Source organism: Sciurus vulgaris (assembly GCF_902686455.1).
Source record: "Sciurus vulgaris genome assembly, chromosome: 16".
NCBI classification, from domain to species: Eukaryota; Metazoa; Chordata; class Mammalia; order Rodentia; family Sciuridae; genus Sciurus; species Sciurus vulgaris.
In genome coordinates this window covers 21,476,757-21,494,645 of record NC_136477.1, presented here as the reverse complement: position 1 = coordinate 21,494,645, position 17,889 = coordinate 21,476,757, and the positions used below count along the sequence as shown (strand labels likewise).

The following is a 17,889-nucleotide window of genomic DNA, read 5'->3' as shown; positions in this document are numbered from 1 at the left end:
AGATCCAAATCATAATACCTACTCCACGGGATTCACTCTAGTTTTTTCTTTCTCCATATGCATAAGTCCCTTCTTTGGCAAGGAGAAACGTGGCTCCCATTGTTTTTCGAAGACTGACTTATCAGTCAGTGCTCAACAGCCTCCCGATTCGGCCACCATCTTCCCCGCAACCAGACCTCCCGCCTTCACTTGAACCCAACACTCCATCCAGGGCCTTCGCTTTCCCCAGGGATGCCTCCCTCCACCCTGCTGGGCTCTGACACCCCACACCAGGTGTTGAGGGGACATTCTTCCTGCTTCTTGACACCTGCCCTGGGGCACCACGGTCCCCCGCCCACCACACCATGGTTACTTCTTCGCCCCCTCTCATGGCTCCAGGACAGGATTGTTGAGGAATGACATATGTCTTTGAAGAAGTCTCCCTTGTATTTTTTTAACCCAAAGAGACAAAAGCACAAACATTCTAAACCAACCAGACAGCGAGCCCCAGACCACCCTGTCCCTTGACGGCTGGGTAGCTTGGGCAAATCTCTCCACCTCACTAAGCCTCACAGTTTCTTCAACTGTCCGAATGACAGTTATTCCCCCGTGGTGTTTGTGAGCTCATGCACAGTGTGGCCCTGCTCTGGCCCCAGGCGACTGCTCGGCAGATGCGAGCAGTGACAGCAATAGCGCATTTCTCAGGATCCTTAAAAATGATGACTCCCCTTTGGAACGCAGGGCCAGGCTGCCGAGTGGGTGTTCCTTGGGCAGCACAGCTCTGAGACTCCCAGGCCGCCTCCTTTTGCAGGATTTTTTTTTTTTTTTTTTTTTTTTTTGGTGCGCCTGCTGCCAAGTCTTGGGAGGGTTTCCTGGACAGAGGTCCTTGTGGCCGCTGCCTTAAGACGTGCAGCCGGGGCTGCCACTGCTTTCTGACCCAGGCCACTGCAGGCAGCAGTCCCCACGCACACAGCATGGAGCTCTGGGGGGCCTACTTACTCCTCTGCCTCTTCTCTCTCCTGACCCCTGTCACTGCCGAGGCACCAACCCCCAAGGTCAAGAAGGCTGCGAATGCCAAGAAAGGTAAGGAGGGGGTCAGGGCCCCTCCCCATCTTCCAGGAAGCAGGTCACCCCCTCCTTTGTGTGACCTCATGCTGCTTCCCTTCATTTCCTCTTTGATGGGTCGTCCTGGGAACTTTGGTGAAGGGCCCTTTGGGGGCTGAACTTCTTTCATAGCGGTGGCGGAGGTGGTTGCCAGAACCACAAGGGCCCCAAACTCTTAAAATTGGGAAGAACCTCCCAGATGGTCTGAACTGACATGGGCTCCCCACTCCCCAGCATTTTAAGGACCAAAACTTTGGTTTGGCCTGGTGGAGATGCCCAACTCCCACCAGGGGGCGCTATAAGTCTGGGCTTTGTAATCTCAGGACCTTGGTTTTCTCAACTGTAAGATGGGGAGAGTGGTAGTTGCTTAAAGGCTTGTTGTGAAGATTTGATGATGCACGATATATAAAGACTCCTAGCCCAGGGCCTGGCATGGGGCAGGCTTAATGCACAGGAGAAAAGAGGGGACAAGTGAACTCTCAATTCCATAGGGTGTCACAGCCTGTCTCTGGTGCCTTTGGGGTGTGGAGTGCTCTTAGATTGCCTTGGTTGCCGTGAGACCTGCCCTGCAGCCTCTCCAGCAGTGAGGTCACCCTGGGCTGCCTGGAGACACCAGCTGAACGCCATGGCCATGGATTGGGCTATTGCCCCACAGGCTCTGAGGCCAAGGAGAAGAGGGTGGGGATTTTGGCAGAGGAACAGGCAGCCAGAGCCAAGAGCCCAGCAAAGGAAGGAAAGTGGGTGTGGGGTTCCATCTGTCCCTCTCAGGCTCCTCTGTAAATGGAGAGTGAGCACATAAAGGTACATAGGACCCTGAAGCCTGTGAGGCTGCAACTAAGAACAGGCAGATCTGGGTGCTGCTAGCAAAAAGCCTCAGGGGCTTGGGGTGCTATGTGTGAGGACTTGGGTTCCATCCCCAGAATCACAAAAGAATTAAAAATTTTAAAAAAGAATCTTCAGGCTGACAAAGTAAACAAAAAAGTTCAAAACAGGATGGATACCATACTGACATTTGTTTTGAAAAAGGGATTTGTGTAAAAGTGCATATTAATTGTATATGCATAGAATTTTTCTGGAGGGATCCATCCACAAGAGCCAATATCAGTGATTACCTCTGGGAAGCCAAACCGGTTGGGGACAGTCTTTTTGCAAGGGAGGCTTCAGTTTTTGAACAGTTTGAATTTTTAAATTATATGTATACATAACCTTTTACCAAATATCCATTTAAAAAAGAGACGGTTATATCCATGAGCATTACTCAGTGGTCACCAGGGGACAGGAGGCAACTCAGAGCAAATAAGAGAATTTTCTTTTTTTTTTATTTGTTTTTTAGTTGTAGATGGACACAATATCTTTATTTTTATGTGGTGCTGAGGATCGAACCCAGTGCCTCACACATGCTTGGCAACTGCTTTACCACTGAGCTACAGCCACGACCCCAGGAGAACTTTCTAGGGTGGAAAATAGTTGCTCATTTCTCAAGTTTACTAAAGAGTTGGTTTGTGTTTATTTAAATGTAAATCATGTCTTCGGTGGTGTAAAAGGAGAGGGTGAGAGAAAGCAAGGCCTTGGTCCGACCCCGCTGGCGCATGGGCCTCTACCCCAGCAGTCTCCATGCCTTGGAGGTCCAGGCCTTTTGGGCCCTCAGAACAGCACCAGAGGGATGCAGCCCAGCCCCTGGTTCTCACCAAAGCCCGCCTCGGTGTTTGACTCTGCCTGGATTTTCCTCCTTCCAGCCGCCTACACAGCTGAGCCTAGGGGACTCTTCTGACGCAGCGGGGAAGCGTGGTCCCTGCTCTTAGGATGGACCAGGGTGGTTTTCACTCAAGCAGCCTGGGGTAGGGGGTGCACGCCAAAATCCAGGTGCTGGGCCCCTCCCCTAGCTCAGGGCTGCAGGGGCCCTGCCCTCTGCCTTTCCCACAGGTCCCCAGTGACTCCCAGGACTGAGTTCCAGCAGCCACCTTGCTATGGGGGCTACGCACAGACTTGAGGGGTGGGACTCGGAGGAGGGACCACCAGGCCTCGGGTGGAGAATGCGTTGGGAGGGCTGGCGAGGGGAGGCAAGGACAGTGTGTGCTAAGGCCCTGCCCTGCCCCAGCGTGGCTAAGAAGGGAGCCCAAGTGCTTCTGGGCATTCACCGGCTCCTCCTGGGGCCTATGGCCTAGCTACTGATGGGTGTCAGTCAGAGCTGGGGCATGCAGGGAAGGCTCAGGGCTGGAGGCCCAGAGGCCACATGGCCACAGCAGGCAGAGGAGTTCGGGAAGGCAGAATGGCCTCATAAGGGTCACGAGCCCTTAGAACAGGGGCCTGTGGGGACCTGGAGGGCATCCATTCCAACAGCACGCATCAGGAACCCAAGCTTTGGAGGCAGAGGGCCAGCACAGGGCCTCCTGACTCCCTACCCAGGCCGCAGGGATGCCCCCCAACTCCCACACCTTCCTCGTCAGCTGCTTGGTCAGTCCTTGGAGGACTTTGCACATCCAGGCCTGTTAGTACAAAGTATGAAAGGTAGCCCCTGCGAACTGACAAATTATTAAAAGGCACCTCTTTTTCTGGTCTGACCCAGCCTAGCTTGGACAAGGCTCAGGAGCTGCACATGGACCTCCACCTGTCCCCTCAGCTGATACCCTTGTGCAGTACTCAACTTGCACAGCCTTACATGGCACCCTGTGCCGGTGCATGTATGAGTGGGTCTAGAGCTACCGTGAACCCAAAGACTGAGTCAGAGGCAGGGGTGAGGCACATGTAACTCCAAGCTAGTTTGCCAGCGCCCAACCCTCTCTTTTTGCCTTGCTCATCTGGGTGTTTCTTCCCTCGTGTTTGACAAGCTACATCACTAATCTCTGTATATAATAAGTCTGTGTGTTGCATGCTATTTTTCTGCAAAGTCGTCTGATGGGGGGACAGAGGCCTGATCTCACCCCTCGTGAATGTGAACTGTAAACAGACACAGCAAATGGGCCGCCAAAGCCTTTCCCCACCCTCTACCCCGAGCCCAGCGCAGCCCTTCCAGAAGCCCCTGGGGTTTCAGAAAGACTGGGGTCCGCCCACAGATCTCTCAACTTACACACACACACAAATCTGTTTTTCCGCCTGCCCCTGCCCACGCACACACATCCAGCTCCCCACAGGCCGGCTCAGGTTATAGAAGGCTGGCCTCAGTTTCCCCATTTTGAAATGCTGGTGGTAGAGAACGACACATTTCCCAAGGCATAAGATTGACAGCACCACATAATAGCGTGTGGAAAGGCTGAGCCCGGACCTGGCCTGCAGCCGTCACTAATGCGCTGGTGGCTAAACGTGAAAACCTGGTTCCTTCCACCTGCCCAGCTGTAACTGGGTGGGCACACTTCTGTGCCAGGTGGGAGCTGGTGGTTACAGGCTTTATTTCTCTTAGTCTTCTCCAGAGTCCTCTCAGTGGGGCTGTTATCCTCCCATTTTATAGATGAGGAGACAATCCAAAGAGGCTGAGCAATTTGTCCCAGGTCACCCATGTCTGTGACCTGCCAGCCCCTGTGCATGGTTGCATTCTGCTCTGTTGTCCCCGGGTGGTGCACCTGTCCTGCTGGTCTGTTCTCCTTCTTCCAGCCTGGGGAAGTGGCCTTTGGGATCTCAAGGACCCTTGTCCCTGCTTCCTGTTCTCCCATCTCTTCTGGAGGTGACAGGGTGGTTGAGAGCACACCCAGGGAGCAAGGCTGAGGGGAGTCCTTTCCCTTGTCCCTTCATGGCTGATTGACAGGTTGGGTCCTCTCTGCCTGTCCCCCCTCCCCTGCCACAGTCTCTACTTCCTTCTTCATGTGTTTGTGACTGTCCCCATTTTCTCCTGACTTCATCCCAGATGTCGTGAGCCCAAAGATGCTTGAGGAGCTCAAGAGCCGGCTGGACAGCCTGGCCCAGGAGGTGGCCCTGCTGAAGGAGCAGCAGGCCCTACAGACAGGTGAGTGGGCCCTCTCTGGGCAGGAGTGCAGCTGGGAGCCCAGGCTGGTGGCTGTGGCCAGGAACGTGCCTTTGACTGACAGCCAGCATCAGGGCCCTGGCTGCATTAGGCCAGGCCTCCAGGCCAGGGCAGCAGGGACAGGGAGCCCTGTCCCCAGCTTGCTTCCTCTGGAGAGATCCCTGACAAGACCCAACCAGGCATGTGCAGTTGAGTCTCTGGTCACAGTTGGGTGGTGTGACAGTGGGAATGTCCAAGAGGGCAGGAGGCTCTCCAACAGGAATCCTACTGCCCAGGAGAAGTGAACTCCCAGGCCACTCCAGGGGCAGAGGTAGTGGCCCAACCTGACACGGCTCCCAGGAGACACTCCACTAAGCAGCTTCTGCAGGCCTGGGCCCTGCTAAACTCACAGTCATGTCAGCAGTTTGACTGACACTGTCTCTTTGAGTCATCTGAGGCAGGACTTATCACCCCCAGCTGGGCCCACCGAGAATCCTGCACCCAGTCCCACAGAGCAGGAAGCAACCTGGTCTGTGCCAGGCTGGGAGTCAGGAGTCGGGATTGCTGGGCTTCTGCCCTCCTGGCTCTGCACTCCCCTGCCCAGCAAAGATGTGGATGTCACACAGCTGAGGGCTAAGGTCACAGCCACCTGCCCCCGCAGGCCTGAGGTCTCCATTCTCCACCCTCCTCCGTCTCACCCGCTCCGCTGTGACCTTGGCCTCCAGCCCAGGAGGCAGGGAGACGCGGCATGCGTTCTCACCGGTGAACATCACTGGTGAGGTGCCTGGTGCTGTTTCAAGTATGTAACGCACACTAACTCACTGGCAGCAAACCACACCACGGGGCTGTCATCTGTCACTATGTCCTTGCCCTTGCTTCCCACCAGGAAGCCGACCACCTTGTCAACAGCCGAGAGGAGCAGAGCCTCACTTGGCTCCGTTCTTTCTGCCATGCCTCAGCTTCCCAGCCTGGGGTCACCCTGACTCCTTCGTAGCAAATCTACAAACCTTCCTGTGTTCATGTCTGCCCTCTCACCTGCAGCTTCTCTGAGCACAGCTCACCCACTTCCTGGGTTCTGGGTCCTTCCCCACTCTGCCTCCTCAGAAGCCTCCAGGATACTTCTCACCGGGCAGTCTTCCACTCAGATCCTTTCTGCATTCACACTGGCTAGCCTGTCCTTTGAAAGTGCCACCCTCTGTCCCTCCTAGCACAGGGTCTTTGCACATGCTGTTCTGGCAGTCTGGACTGCTCAAGAGTCTCCTCAGACAAGCCTCCAGGGTACTTCTCAGGAGCCTCTAAGTCCTCATCAAGCAGGCTCCTCAGCTATACCAACTCTCAGAGAACAAAGTTTTTTCTTTTATCACATTTATTGCCGTTGTAATGGTCTTGATTTATGTCTGCCCCCCGCCACATTAGACTCTAAGCCCCAAGGACACACGCCTGCTTTAGATCGCCTTGTCTCTCCTCCCTCCCTGTCCAGCGTAGTACCTGCCGCAGATCAGCACTCTAAATCTTTCTTGAAGGGACAAACACACAACCTTGGATACTCTGCTTAACATGGCGGATGGGAGGGAGAGGATTCTAGTGAAAAAGCATCTCCAGAGATGTCTTTACATTAATAGAAAACCAGACAGTGGCTTCAACAAAAAGTGAGTTTGGAAGTAAGTGGTTGTTAAGTGGTTTGCTCAGAAACTTCACCTCATGGTCCCAACATGGCGGCCCCAAATCCAGGCGGCAGGAGGCCATTTGAGACCAGCAGGATGAAAGGTGGCCCAGCACATCTATCCCATTCGTCAGGAACGTATGACCCTTCCACTTCCATCCCACTGACCAGGACTCTACACGTGGCCACCTGTAGCTTTAAGAGCATTGGAGAGTGCAAGAAGACAGCTTTTCTGGCCTCTATGTTGGAGGCAGACAAGGGAGAAGACAGCTGGGAAGCAAAGTGTCCGCGACAAAGGGGGCATTTAGAAGAGCACAGGCCCACTCTGGGCCTCAGTTTTCTCTTCTACAGAGCAGAGGGACTAGCGGTAGACTTAAGCATTAACTCTGAGGTCTCTCACTTGTGTAACCATGTACTTGTGAAAAGTCAGTGCAGGGGAGGGTAAGTGAGGACCTCCTTGCCCAAAGTCCATGACATGTAGAGGTCCAAAGTACTCTCGTCCGAGGCTGCTGACTCCCAGGAAGTCCCTGGCTTCCTGATCTCCTTAGGGATCTTCTTCTGTTACCACATCCCAAAATGACCTTGATAGTGAACCCACCCAGAGCAAACCAAACCAACCAAGCTGACGTGGATGAATCAGGGCCTGTGGAGGTGACACTTTGTCCCCCTCCCCCTGTCAGCAGTACACGTGAAGGACCCACCCAGTATGACTCTGCCAAGCATAAGGAGACAGAGGTGGCCAGGGCCCTCTCTCCAGAAGCCTCAATGTGCTCATGGAATCACTTGAGCCTTGAAGGGACTTTCAGGATTAGAAGAGATGAAGAGAGACAGCCTGCAAGCAGGGGGCAGGGCAGGAGCAGAGGCATGGGGGAGGGCTAGCCTGAATCATCAGAGGGACAGGACAGTAGGATAATATCACGGGCACTAATGTTTGCTGAGGGTCCTCGGGAGTGTTGAGGGCTGTTTCCAGGAAGCAGCCCTGAGACAGAGCTTAGCCTGAGGGAGGAATATTGGGGGACATTCTCAGGATCTGCACCTGAGGCAGGGAGGGGACAGAAGGGAGCTCAAGTGGCAGAGAGAGCTGCACTGTGGAGTCCACAAAAGCCTCCATCTACTCTAGGGGGTGCCCTGGCGATGGGACATCCCTTCAGCACTGCCTTGGGTTGGGCAAGAGGCCACATTGGTCAGTCCCTGAGTGCAGCTGCTTTGGGAAAGGGATATGGCCTCGGGCCAGGTGGCTGTCTCCCACAGAGACAATCCCAGCAGAGGGCTGTCTTCCTGCACACTTCCAGAAGCAAGTTCTTCATTCCTAGGGGGACCTAGGCAGAGTCAGTGTCCCCAGCAGGAAGGAAAGGCTGGCTTGGCTTAGCTGCAGGACAGCACCAGGTAGGATGGCTGAGTTGGGACAAAGTGTGGGACTAGACACCTCTGTGAGACCTCAGGCCCCTGTTTAGGGTTGTCAGATGCCCACAGGGACACACGTGAGGTGTCACTCTGCCCATATTTGCTGCATGGAGTGGAAGTAACCGGGTGAGCAGGTGAGTGAGTTGGGAGGGTGAGATGGGGGCGGTGGAACTGCTGTGTCCCTGACATTGTGGGGCGGCAGCAGCAAGAGGCATGCACCCCACCTGTCTAAACATGTAAGTTAGAAGTTAAGCAATGAAACAAATTGCTTAAAGAAAACACCTTCTGTCCCCCTGACTTGAACAAATAGTAGTTCCTAACAATCTCTGAGGCCAGGCTCAATTTGAGATTCCTGGAGTCCTGAGTTCCACACCCAAAAAAAACCAGAGCCCACCTCTTCTGTTGTTTCTTCTATCAGAGGGTCTTGCAACCTCAGGCTGCGCTGGCACTCAGCCCCTGGGAGGCTTGTTCTGGGACGCCGCCCATTGCAGGTCAGGGACTGCAGGTCCCGGGTACCTGGAGTGTGGTCCCAGCTCAACATGGGCATGCACCCTGGCAGCGCAAGCCCTGGGATCGTAGAGGGCTGAAGGATCAGAGCTGGATTCCCTGGGAAGTGAATCCATTGGGAAGAGGTCTCTGATCCACACTTTTTGGGGGGGGCAGGGAAGGTAGTGCAATGCAATGGGGCAGGGGACAGCTGAGGTTAGCCTCCAAATGTGACCTCACGAGAGCCAGAAAGCTGAAAGAGCCCTTCAGAATCATTCCACTTTGAATGACGATTACCTGGACTTTACACTCCCACAGCTCTCAGGTGGCTCTCTGCAGCAGAGCACCGGATTCCAGTGGCAGGAGCTTCAAGACCTCTCCATCAAGGATCTGGGCCCTGTGGCTCAGTGTCCACCACAGCAGGGTCCTGTTGCCTGAGTCTAGGGGCTATAAGGATCCGAGGGGATGGGATGAAGGATGGTGGGCCTTCCTGGAGCTGGTGCGGTGGCTCTTTGGCTTGGAACCGGGGGACCCGCAATGACAGCCATCTCTCTCCCTCCCAGTCTGCCTGAAGGGCACCAAGGTGCACATGAAGTGCTTCCTGGCCTTCCCCCAGCCGAAGACCTTCCACGAGGCGAGCGAGGACTGCATCTCGCGCGGGGGCACGCTGGGCACACCGCAGACGGGCTCGGAGAACGACGCCCTGTTCGAGTACGCGCGCCAGAGCGTGGGCAGCGAGGCCGAGGTGTGGCTGGGCCTCAACGACATGGCAGCCGAGGGCTCCTGGGTGGACATGACCGGCGGCCGCGTAGCTTACAAGAACTGGGAGACGGAGATCACTGCGCAGCCAGACGGCGGCAAGGCCGAGAACTGCGCCGCCCTGGCCGGTGCGGCCAACGGCAAGTGGTTCGATAAGCGCTGCCGCGACGCGCTGCCCTACATCTGCCAGTTCGCCATCGTGTAGCCTCTTGCAGTGCGGCCGAGGAGGGGGGCCCGGGGCTGGAGGGACGGGGGTGGCGGGGTCCCAGGGAGGGGCGGGGACCGCGGGGTCCGGGGATCTTAGGGCGCCGGGGAGTGCCAGGGGAGCCCTTGCCGCTCCTGCCCTGGGGCCTCCTCTTGCAATAAAGTCGGTGCAGCTTCACCCAGAGTCCCTGCGTTCTGTGCTGGGTGCGCCGGGCGGGGCGGGACCACGGGGGCGGGGCGGGACGCCGGGGGGCGGGGCGGGACTCTGGGAGGCGGGGCCAGAAGGCCTGAGCCGCTCGTGCAAGAAGCCTGCTGAGCACACAGGTACACACCCCCCGTGGATTCTCAGAGGGAGGTCGGGGTAGAGGGCCAGGTCCGGGGGACAGGAGAGAGCGAGCCTTGGCTTTTTCTTTTTGTAACTTTTTGTTTTCACCTAATCTCAGACTTCCAGGGAAGTTGCAAGAATTTTTGATTCCCCCAGTATTATCATTTCCCTATTTTTTGTTTAATCCTTTTATTATTTTTGACGTAAATGCATACACGATTCCCGTTTATCCCTAAATACTTCAGTGTGTGTTTCCTGAAAACAAGGAAATTTTCTTACACAACATGCTTACCAAGGTCAGGAAACAAACTGATGATATTGATATCTAAGTTACAGCCGTTATTCACATTTCAGGTTTCTTTTTGCAAACCCACTTCCATCTGTTGGAATCCAGCGCCCTCCCTCCACCCTCCATTTCTCCTCCTTTTGGGGATCTGAGATGCACTGAAATGCTGGGACCTGCTATGGGGTAGGGGAGGAGTGGAGAGCTTTGCATCCACCTTCTACCTCACCGCACCTTGGGGCTGGTCCAGGAGCCAAATGTGGGAGTCTCCAAACTCCCCTACCAATGGCCAAGGTGTCCCCTTCCTTCTTATTCACTGAAAGCTAATCAGGGGTCCAAGTGTTGCTTCATGTTCTCATGGAGAATGTTTTGTGCCCACCACATTGCAGGAAATTATTATTATTATTATTATTATCAGTAGTAGTAGAAGTAGTAGTATAATAGTACCACCAGGGATTGAACCCAGGGGCACTTAACCACTGAGCCACACTCCCAGCCCTTTTATTTTTTATTTTGAGACAGGCCCTCGCTAAGTTGCTGAGGCTGGCTTTGAACTTTTGATCCTCCTGCCTCAACCTCCCAAGCTACTGGGATTACAGACATGGGCCACCACATCTGGGATGGAACTTCAAACGTGTCACCTGGTTTAGTTTCATCCACCCTGGATAAGATGTGTCCTGATCATCATTTTACAGGAAAGGAAATGGAAGCTCAGGGAAGTTCAGTGGCTTCTGTTGGACACAAAACTAGTAAGTAGCTGAGTCAGGATTTAACAGAGGGTTCATTACAAAGGCATTGGCCTTTGTATCGCCATGGCTGGTTTGCCTCCTGTGACTGGAACTTTCCTGAAATAAAGTCAAGAGGTGGCCTACTGATCCCCAGAAGGTACTGACGACCAGCTCCTGGCATGACCTGGCTCAGTTAATCACCGTAAGCCCAGCTCTAGTGACACATCCTTGGAGACGTTTTCCTCACCCCTCAGCGCTGGCCATCGCTCCACTGTTTGAATTTCCACAGCACCTTTTGCTCCCTGTCTTCTATTGTATCTTGCCTTCAGTGACAAATCGATGATAGTTGATCAGTGTGGGTGGGGTGGGGTGGGAAGGCAGCTTACAGTGAATGTTGTACATACCCTGTGCCAGGAAGTCTGTTATCACAGAAAGCATCTCATGAAATTTAACATATGGGAGGAGGTGATGAGATCCGTTGTAGGAAGTGCAGAAAGAGACTCAGACGATGCCGTATGTTCAAGATGGTCCAGATAGTGAAGGGCAAGGCTGAGTCCCAAACTGTCTTGTGACTCAGTTATGGATCCTTTGACACCTGCTCCCCCCTGCTCAGGGTGGCCAGGAGTTTTTCAAACTTCCTAAAGTGAATGGCTGCCTTAGGAGGACAGTCGCACCTCTGTGACAGTGGGAAGAGCATTACCTGGCTCCAGCAGCAGGTGGCAATATGGGCAAGAGAATCATTACACATCTTTTCCCCTGTCTCTAATGGCTCTTGTGTTTGGGACACCCGCATACTTTAAAGTGGGTACACCCGTCCTCTGATTTTGTCTCTATTTTTTGAGACAGGTTCTCATGGCTGGCCCTGGGCTCTTGGGCTTCTGGGCTCCTCCCACCTTGGCCTCCTGATGATCTTTTTTATTTTAAATGTTGACATCTTGTTCATTATGAATATTTTAGCATTAAATATGAAATAATATTGTCTTCAGATATGATTTATCTGCTTACGGAGGGTTTTCTTTGACCTTCCCTTAAATGTATATCTCTGGTGAGTGCCTCACTCAACTCTAGTCCCTGATCGGCCCCAGAGTTACAAACTTTGGAGCATGTTTTAGATGAAATACAAATAATGACAGTTTTAAGGGAATTACTGTCTAAATTTTCAACTTTTGAATGGAGCTACCTGGGCACAGGCTTGGGGCAGAAGCCTCTTCTCCTGTTTTCTCTTTATAATCACCTTTTCCCCTTTTTACAAAAGAAAGGCCACTCTTCTGCTACCCATCCTGATCTTACCATGGTGTGTAGAAAGCTTTGGCGATGACAAACAAAGGGATAATTTGAAATATTATTAGTGTAGGGGCTGAGAAAGTAAGAAGATAAGGTAAACCATCTGTTATAGTTTAGCTATGTGGTGTCCCCCAAAAGCTCACATGTGAGACAATGCAAGAACGTCTAGAGGTTGAAATGATTAGATTGCAAGAGTTATAACATAATCTGTGACTTAATTCATGGATATGGATTAACTGGGTGGTAACTGCAAGCCGGCAGGGTGTGGCTGGAGGAGGTAGGTCACTGGGGGTGAACTTTCGGAGTTTATATTTTATCCCTGGTGAGAGAAGCTCACTCTGCTTCCTGATGGCCTGAGCTGCTTTCCTCCACCACGCCCTTCTGCCATGATGCTCTGCCTCATCTTGGACCCAGAGAGATGGAGCCAGTTGTCTATGGAAGAAGACCTCTCAAGCCAAAGACCTCTGAGCCCAAATGAAGTTTTCCTTCTCTAATAGTTCTTGTCAGGTATTTTGGTCACAGAGATGAAAAAACCAACTAAAACACCATCCTTTTGCAAATGTAGTAGTTCCAATTTTTTACCTTTAGGGAAGATCCTCACCAAATTATCAGCCAGTAGACCATACAAAATAATTTCCAATGATTAAACACTTCTGAACTATACCTAAAAGTTCAGGTGTTAGGTGACAACAAGGTAACAAAACTCCTAGCTGTGCCACCAACTTATTTATGTAAACAAGGTTTCATTTTACAACACTAAGAGTGAAAAATAGCAATAATGTCAATGCTGAATCCTGCTTCATTCTAGGATTCATGAACCAATTTTTAAAAAACCTACTTGCCTGATTATAAAAATGTGTAATGTATCTGTGATGTCTTGGTCAGTTGTGTGCTAAGAATATGTGCTAGTCAGCTTTCCATTACTGTGACAAAGCACCTGAGATAATCAATTTATAAGGAGGATAGGTTTATTTTGGCTCATGATTGTTTCAGAGGTTTTAGTCCATGCTTGCTGGGCCCCCTTGCCTTTGGGCCTGTGTCTGGCACAGCACATAACAGTAAGAGTATGACAGAAAAAAACCTCACCTCATGGTAGTCAGGAAGCAAAAAAAGAGAGGTCCCAATATCCTCTTCAAGAGCACACCCCCAAAAATCTGACTTTCTTCCACTACCTACAGGTTCCACCGCCTCCCAAATAGCTCTACAAGCTGGGGACCAAGCCTTCAACACACAGGCCTTGGGAGACCATTCCTCACCTAAACTATGGCACAGCAACTGTGTTAGGGGAATGCTAACAAAATAAGTTTGAAGAGTGCGGGACTAAACCCTGTCTCCGGGAGCAGTGCTGCTCTCAGTGTTGGTGAGGATGGCTGAGCAGGGACGGTGGTTCCGCTCTGGGTCTTGGGGTCAGCCCTTCCTTGCTGATGTGCTGGGACCATGCACTCAGGCCTGGTTGCACCCACTCTCTCTCCCCTCTCTCGGCCCCTCTCTCGTCCCCTCTGCTGTTCCTGTTCCTTTCCCATTTGGCCCTTTCTGCAGCCTTTCTCACCCTGCCTGTCCCAGCAAAGGGGAGGGAGAACCGGAAGCAGGAAGTGTAGAAGGAGCCTCGGGGCCCTGGCAGCTCGGTTCCAGTGGAGGAGGGGCTGTGTCCCCAGCAAACCTAGAGCTGGTCCTGGTGGCACTAGACATGGGCCCCGAAGATGGCCTATGGAGCATTGTTTCTTCATCTTCGAAAGGAAGTTTAGGTGTTCCTGAGACTCCTGAGTTCAGGATTCTACCCGCCTATTCTCAGGAATGTCACTGTAGGGTCCCCTTCAGATAAGAAAGCTGTCTGTGGGGCTGTCTCCTCTGCCCAGCAGCGCTCAGGCCTGCATTGGCCATTTCATTTTCTGCAGTGGCCATGGGCCATTGTGTTCTCTTGAATCCCAGATGTGTACAAATTCAGAAGCCCATTGGACCCTGCCGCCCAGAAGTCCCTAGGCCCCTACTTCGACGGATTTAAAGGGAACTTGCATACACAGCTTTGCTTCATCTGAAAACAGCTTCAACCTCTGGTGCATCCTGGATGGCTCAGACTTCCAGGCAATAATTCTTCCTTTGATTTTGACTTTGCAAAGAGCAAATGGGTACATTAATAAAAAAAAAAAAAAAGAAAGAAAATGAACAGTTTTTTATGCTGACCCAGAAACTGTTTACTATGAACTTGGCAACAACCTAGAAATTGCATTTAATATTCATAAGCTCAGGAGGAAGTTATTACTGAAATTATTTTATAATTGAGACAAATAGGGTACAAAGATAACTTTGCTGAGAACATTCAGTAATGGGGCTGGAATTCCAGTGCAAGTCTGTTGCCTTCCAGAGCTCTTGTGCCACCTGCTCTGTCTCTGTACACTGACTCCTCCTGAGTCTTGAAAAAAAAGTTTTCAGATGTTTTATGATATGATTATGAAAGATCTTTGAAAAGAAAATAGTCAATAGTGCTGGCATTGGTGTGTATTTGTGATTGGAGGTGCAGAATCCTGTAAAAGCACATTCCCCCCAAATTTTCTAGGGCTGCCTCTGAGGCCTTATGTTGTCTTCTCCCTCACCTGCTTTTACTTTGGCCACTCATTTATGAACATGGTTTATGAAACCTTTCACCTTGAAAATCGTGGCACAACCTGCGAAACGCGAGCCCCTTCCTCCACTAGAGGGCACTGTTGCTTCGTACAATGGGAGAACTGGTCTTGGGGTGGGGCCGGGAAATACCTTACAGAGCAATGCAGTCTTCAGATGAGAAACTGAGGCACAGGGAGCTTATCTCAGTCAAGGCCACATTCTCAGGATAAAGCAGCCCAGTGCAGTCCATTTCTCTAAACTGCTCACTAGTAAGAACTGACTGCCTACCATCTGCGGAGTTCGCTGTCCTGAGTGCTCTTGAGCTAGCCCACTGCCTGGCATTTTCCATGTTTATAGAGAATGGCATGGGGCTAGTTTTGCCCCTGGGAGTAAGTAACTCTCCAGTTTTGCATTATTGAGAAAAGAATTGGCAGTACGGTAAGAAAATGTTGCATAGTGGACAAGCTAAACCACTAGGTCAAAAGCAAGCAGGGAAGCCAGGGCTTGCTCTAGGTTCAAGGGTTTTCTTAACCAGGAAAATCTTAAGTCAGGTTGTAGTTATTCAATGGCAGTGACTCTGGGTCAGGAAGAAACCCTAGGTTTAGATGCTAGCTCTGCCACTTTCTGGTCCTGTGGCCCCGGGGAGTCATCTCTGAGCTGTGGTTTCTTCATTTACGAAGGGAGAGTGGAGGGTGGGGCCAGGCTTGCAGATGCAGAAGCTGAAGGCAAATTTCTTAGCTTCTTAAATCAGCCACGCCCGGCGGGGCTTATCTGCGGTTCCTGCAGTCTCTTCAACTCACCTGTGACTTGTTCTCTCCAAGGCCGTCAGTGAGGGTAGCAGAGTAGGGTCTGGAGTCGGTTAAGCTACGATCTGCTCTGTTTCTAGAAGCCAGTCCACTTTCTGGGGTGATGAGAGGGGAGAGCAGCCCACCCACTGGGGACCATGGTGACCCCGGGTTAGGATTCCTCTCTGCAGCTGTCCCCTCACCTGGAGAGTGAGCCTCACTGCCTCTCTGCCATTGCTGTTGTGGATTGAACCTGCAAAAAGCTATAAGCCCACCCCTTGGCACACAGTTATGGAGATCATGAGACAATGGCACTGTATCAAAATGTTTTGGAAACAAAATTATCCTACATAAAAGATGATAAAAGAATAAAAACCAGTGTCTTGGGGGCTGGGATTGTGGTTTAGTGGTAGAACGCTTGCCTAGCGCTCGTGAGACACTGGGTTTGATCCCCAGCACCACATAAAACACTAAATAAACAAAACGAAGGTATTGTGTCCATCCATAACTAAAAATTAAAAAAATTAAAAAACCATTGTCTTCGCCTGGTAGGAAAAATATACAGTGTGTTCCACTATGACCTTGTTTCTTATTATATGAGAAAGACATTGTCTCTCAGTGAATCCCTACCTTCTAAGCACTGAACAGTGGCACCATATATACTAACCAGGATTGGCAATGATCATACTCATAATTGTTGTTTTTCTTTCTTTCTTTTGGTACTGGGTACTGAACTCAGGGGCATTCAACCACTGAGCCACATCTCCAGCCCTTTTTTTAAAATGTATTTTATTTAGAGACAGGTTTCGCTGAGTTCCTTAGGGCCTCACTAATTTGCTGAGGCTGGCTTTGAACTCATGATCCTCCTGCCTCAGCCTCCCCAGCTGCTGGGATTATAGGCGTGCGCCAATACACCTGGCTTCATAATTGTTTTCTATGTATTTTTTCTTTTTTGCAGTGCTGGGGATTGAACCCAGGGCCTTGAGCATGTTAGACATGGGCTCTACCACTAAGCTACATCCCCAGCCCCACTGTATGGATTTTGAAATGAAGTGGAAGTTGAACTTGGAGGACTTGATGCAATCAGTTCATTTCAGAAGAAAGTAGGCATGTTTATCAGTTAGAATTAGATATGGCTGCATATAATAAAAATCCAAGGCACTGGGGTTGTGGCCCAGTGGTAGAGCACTTGCCTAGCATGTGTGAGGCACTGGGTTTGATTCTCAGCACCACATATAAATAAATGAATAAAATAAAGGTCCATCAATATCTAAAAATATTTTTTTAAAATTCTAAATAATAGGGTCTTAAATAAGACAAAAGATATTGGTATGTCATCAAGGGGGATCAAGTTTCCTCTTATTTTTGGGCTGTACCATCACCTCATAATCCATGATGGCTGCTGAAGCTCCAGCCATGGTCATCCACATTTCAGTCATCAAGTAAGAGGAAAGGGAGAAAGGACCAATCAACTTCCTTTAAGGATTTTTCTCTTTTCCCTAAATTCATACAGGTAGAACTTTTCCTAGCACTTAGCTCCAAGAAAATATAAAAAGTAAAATCTTTTAAGTAGGTACATTGACATCCCCTCAAAATTAAACTCAATTTTAAAGAAGGGGCAAATTGTAGGCAACTAGAAGTGTGCAGTGGAACCTGATTGGGAAGCTAGGAGGCAAGAGAATTAAAAGATCTTGAAGAAGAAATGGTGATTCTTGATCTGGTTCTCAAAAGCTTGCTGCCAAGAGTCCTTCATGAGTCCTGTCTGCAGCTGGGCAGCTGGGTCCAGCGCTAGTGCCTTTTCAACACAACCCTCGTTCCTAAGCAGGGCTGTCTCAGCCTTTGTTTTGAATTATTCTTCTCCAATAGGCTAACCTCCTTCTTCAAGAGCCTGGGCCAAGAAGTGCCTTCCCACCTGCCTCCTCCTGGAGGGCAGAATCATGGATTGTTTCATTACTCAGAGAATTAGTTGTACCCTTTATGAGGGGAAAATAAAGGGGAAATGACACCAACCCCAGACCACACCACGGGAACTCTTGGAGCTGTCTTGTGACACCGGCAGTAAAAAGGCTAACGTGGGAAAGTTGATCCAAATGTGAGAACAATTTGCCAAGACACAGAAGAGACGCTCACTCTGTATCCAAAGTTACCACAGGCAGGAGGAGGCCAGCTCATGGTCCCAGCAGGAAACAATTCAACTTGCTTAAGGGCTGGGGAAGTAGTTGGGGGTAGGGCGCATGCGTGCCAGACCTGCAGGAAGCCCTGGGTTCCCTCCTCAGCATTGAAAAAAAAAAAAAAATTCAGCTCAGTTAAAGACTGTTGTGAAAAGACAGTAAGTTGTCCCCTTTTGCAC

General features: G+C 51.0%; 1 protein-coding gene across 1 annotated transcript; it reads left to right on the top strand.

Annotated features, from left to right (window-relative positions):
- The first annotated feature begins 827 nt into the window (after positions 1 to 827).
- CLEC3B (C-type lectin domain family 3 member B) lies at positions 828 to 9,582 on the top strand. The gene is made up of 3 exons (XM_079115489.1): positions 828 to 1,062; positions 4,922 to 5,020; positions 9,134 to 9,582. The coding sequence occupies exons 1-3, from the start codon at positions 954 to 956 to the stop codon at positions 9,532 to 9,534; spliced, it is 609 nt and encodes a 202-aa protein (XP_078971615.1). The 5' UTR covers positions 828 to 953; the 3' UTR covers positions 9,535 to 9,582.
- Positions 9,583 to 17,889: the final 8,307 nt, after the last annotated feature.

Bases quoted from the DNA above. Each gene is read 5' to 3' on its own strand.
- CLEC3B (XM_079115489.1), top strand. From the start codon at position 954: ATGGAGCTCTGGGGGGCCTACTTACTCCTCTGCCTCTTCTCTCTCCTG. The intron at 1,063-4,921 runs GTAAGGAGGGGG...ACTTCATCCCAG, and splicing joins GGCTGCGAATGCCAAGAAAG to ATGTCGTGAGCCCAAAGATG. The intron at 5,021-9,133 runs GTGAGTGGGCCC...TCTCCCTCCCAG, and splicing joins GCAGCAGGCCCTACAGACAG to TCTGCCTGAAGGGCACCAAG.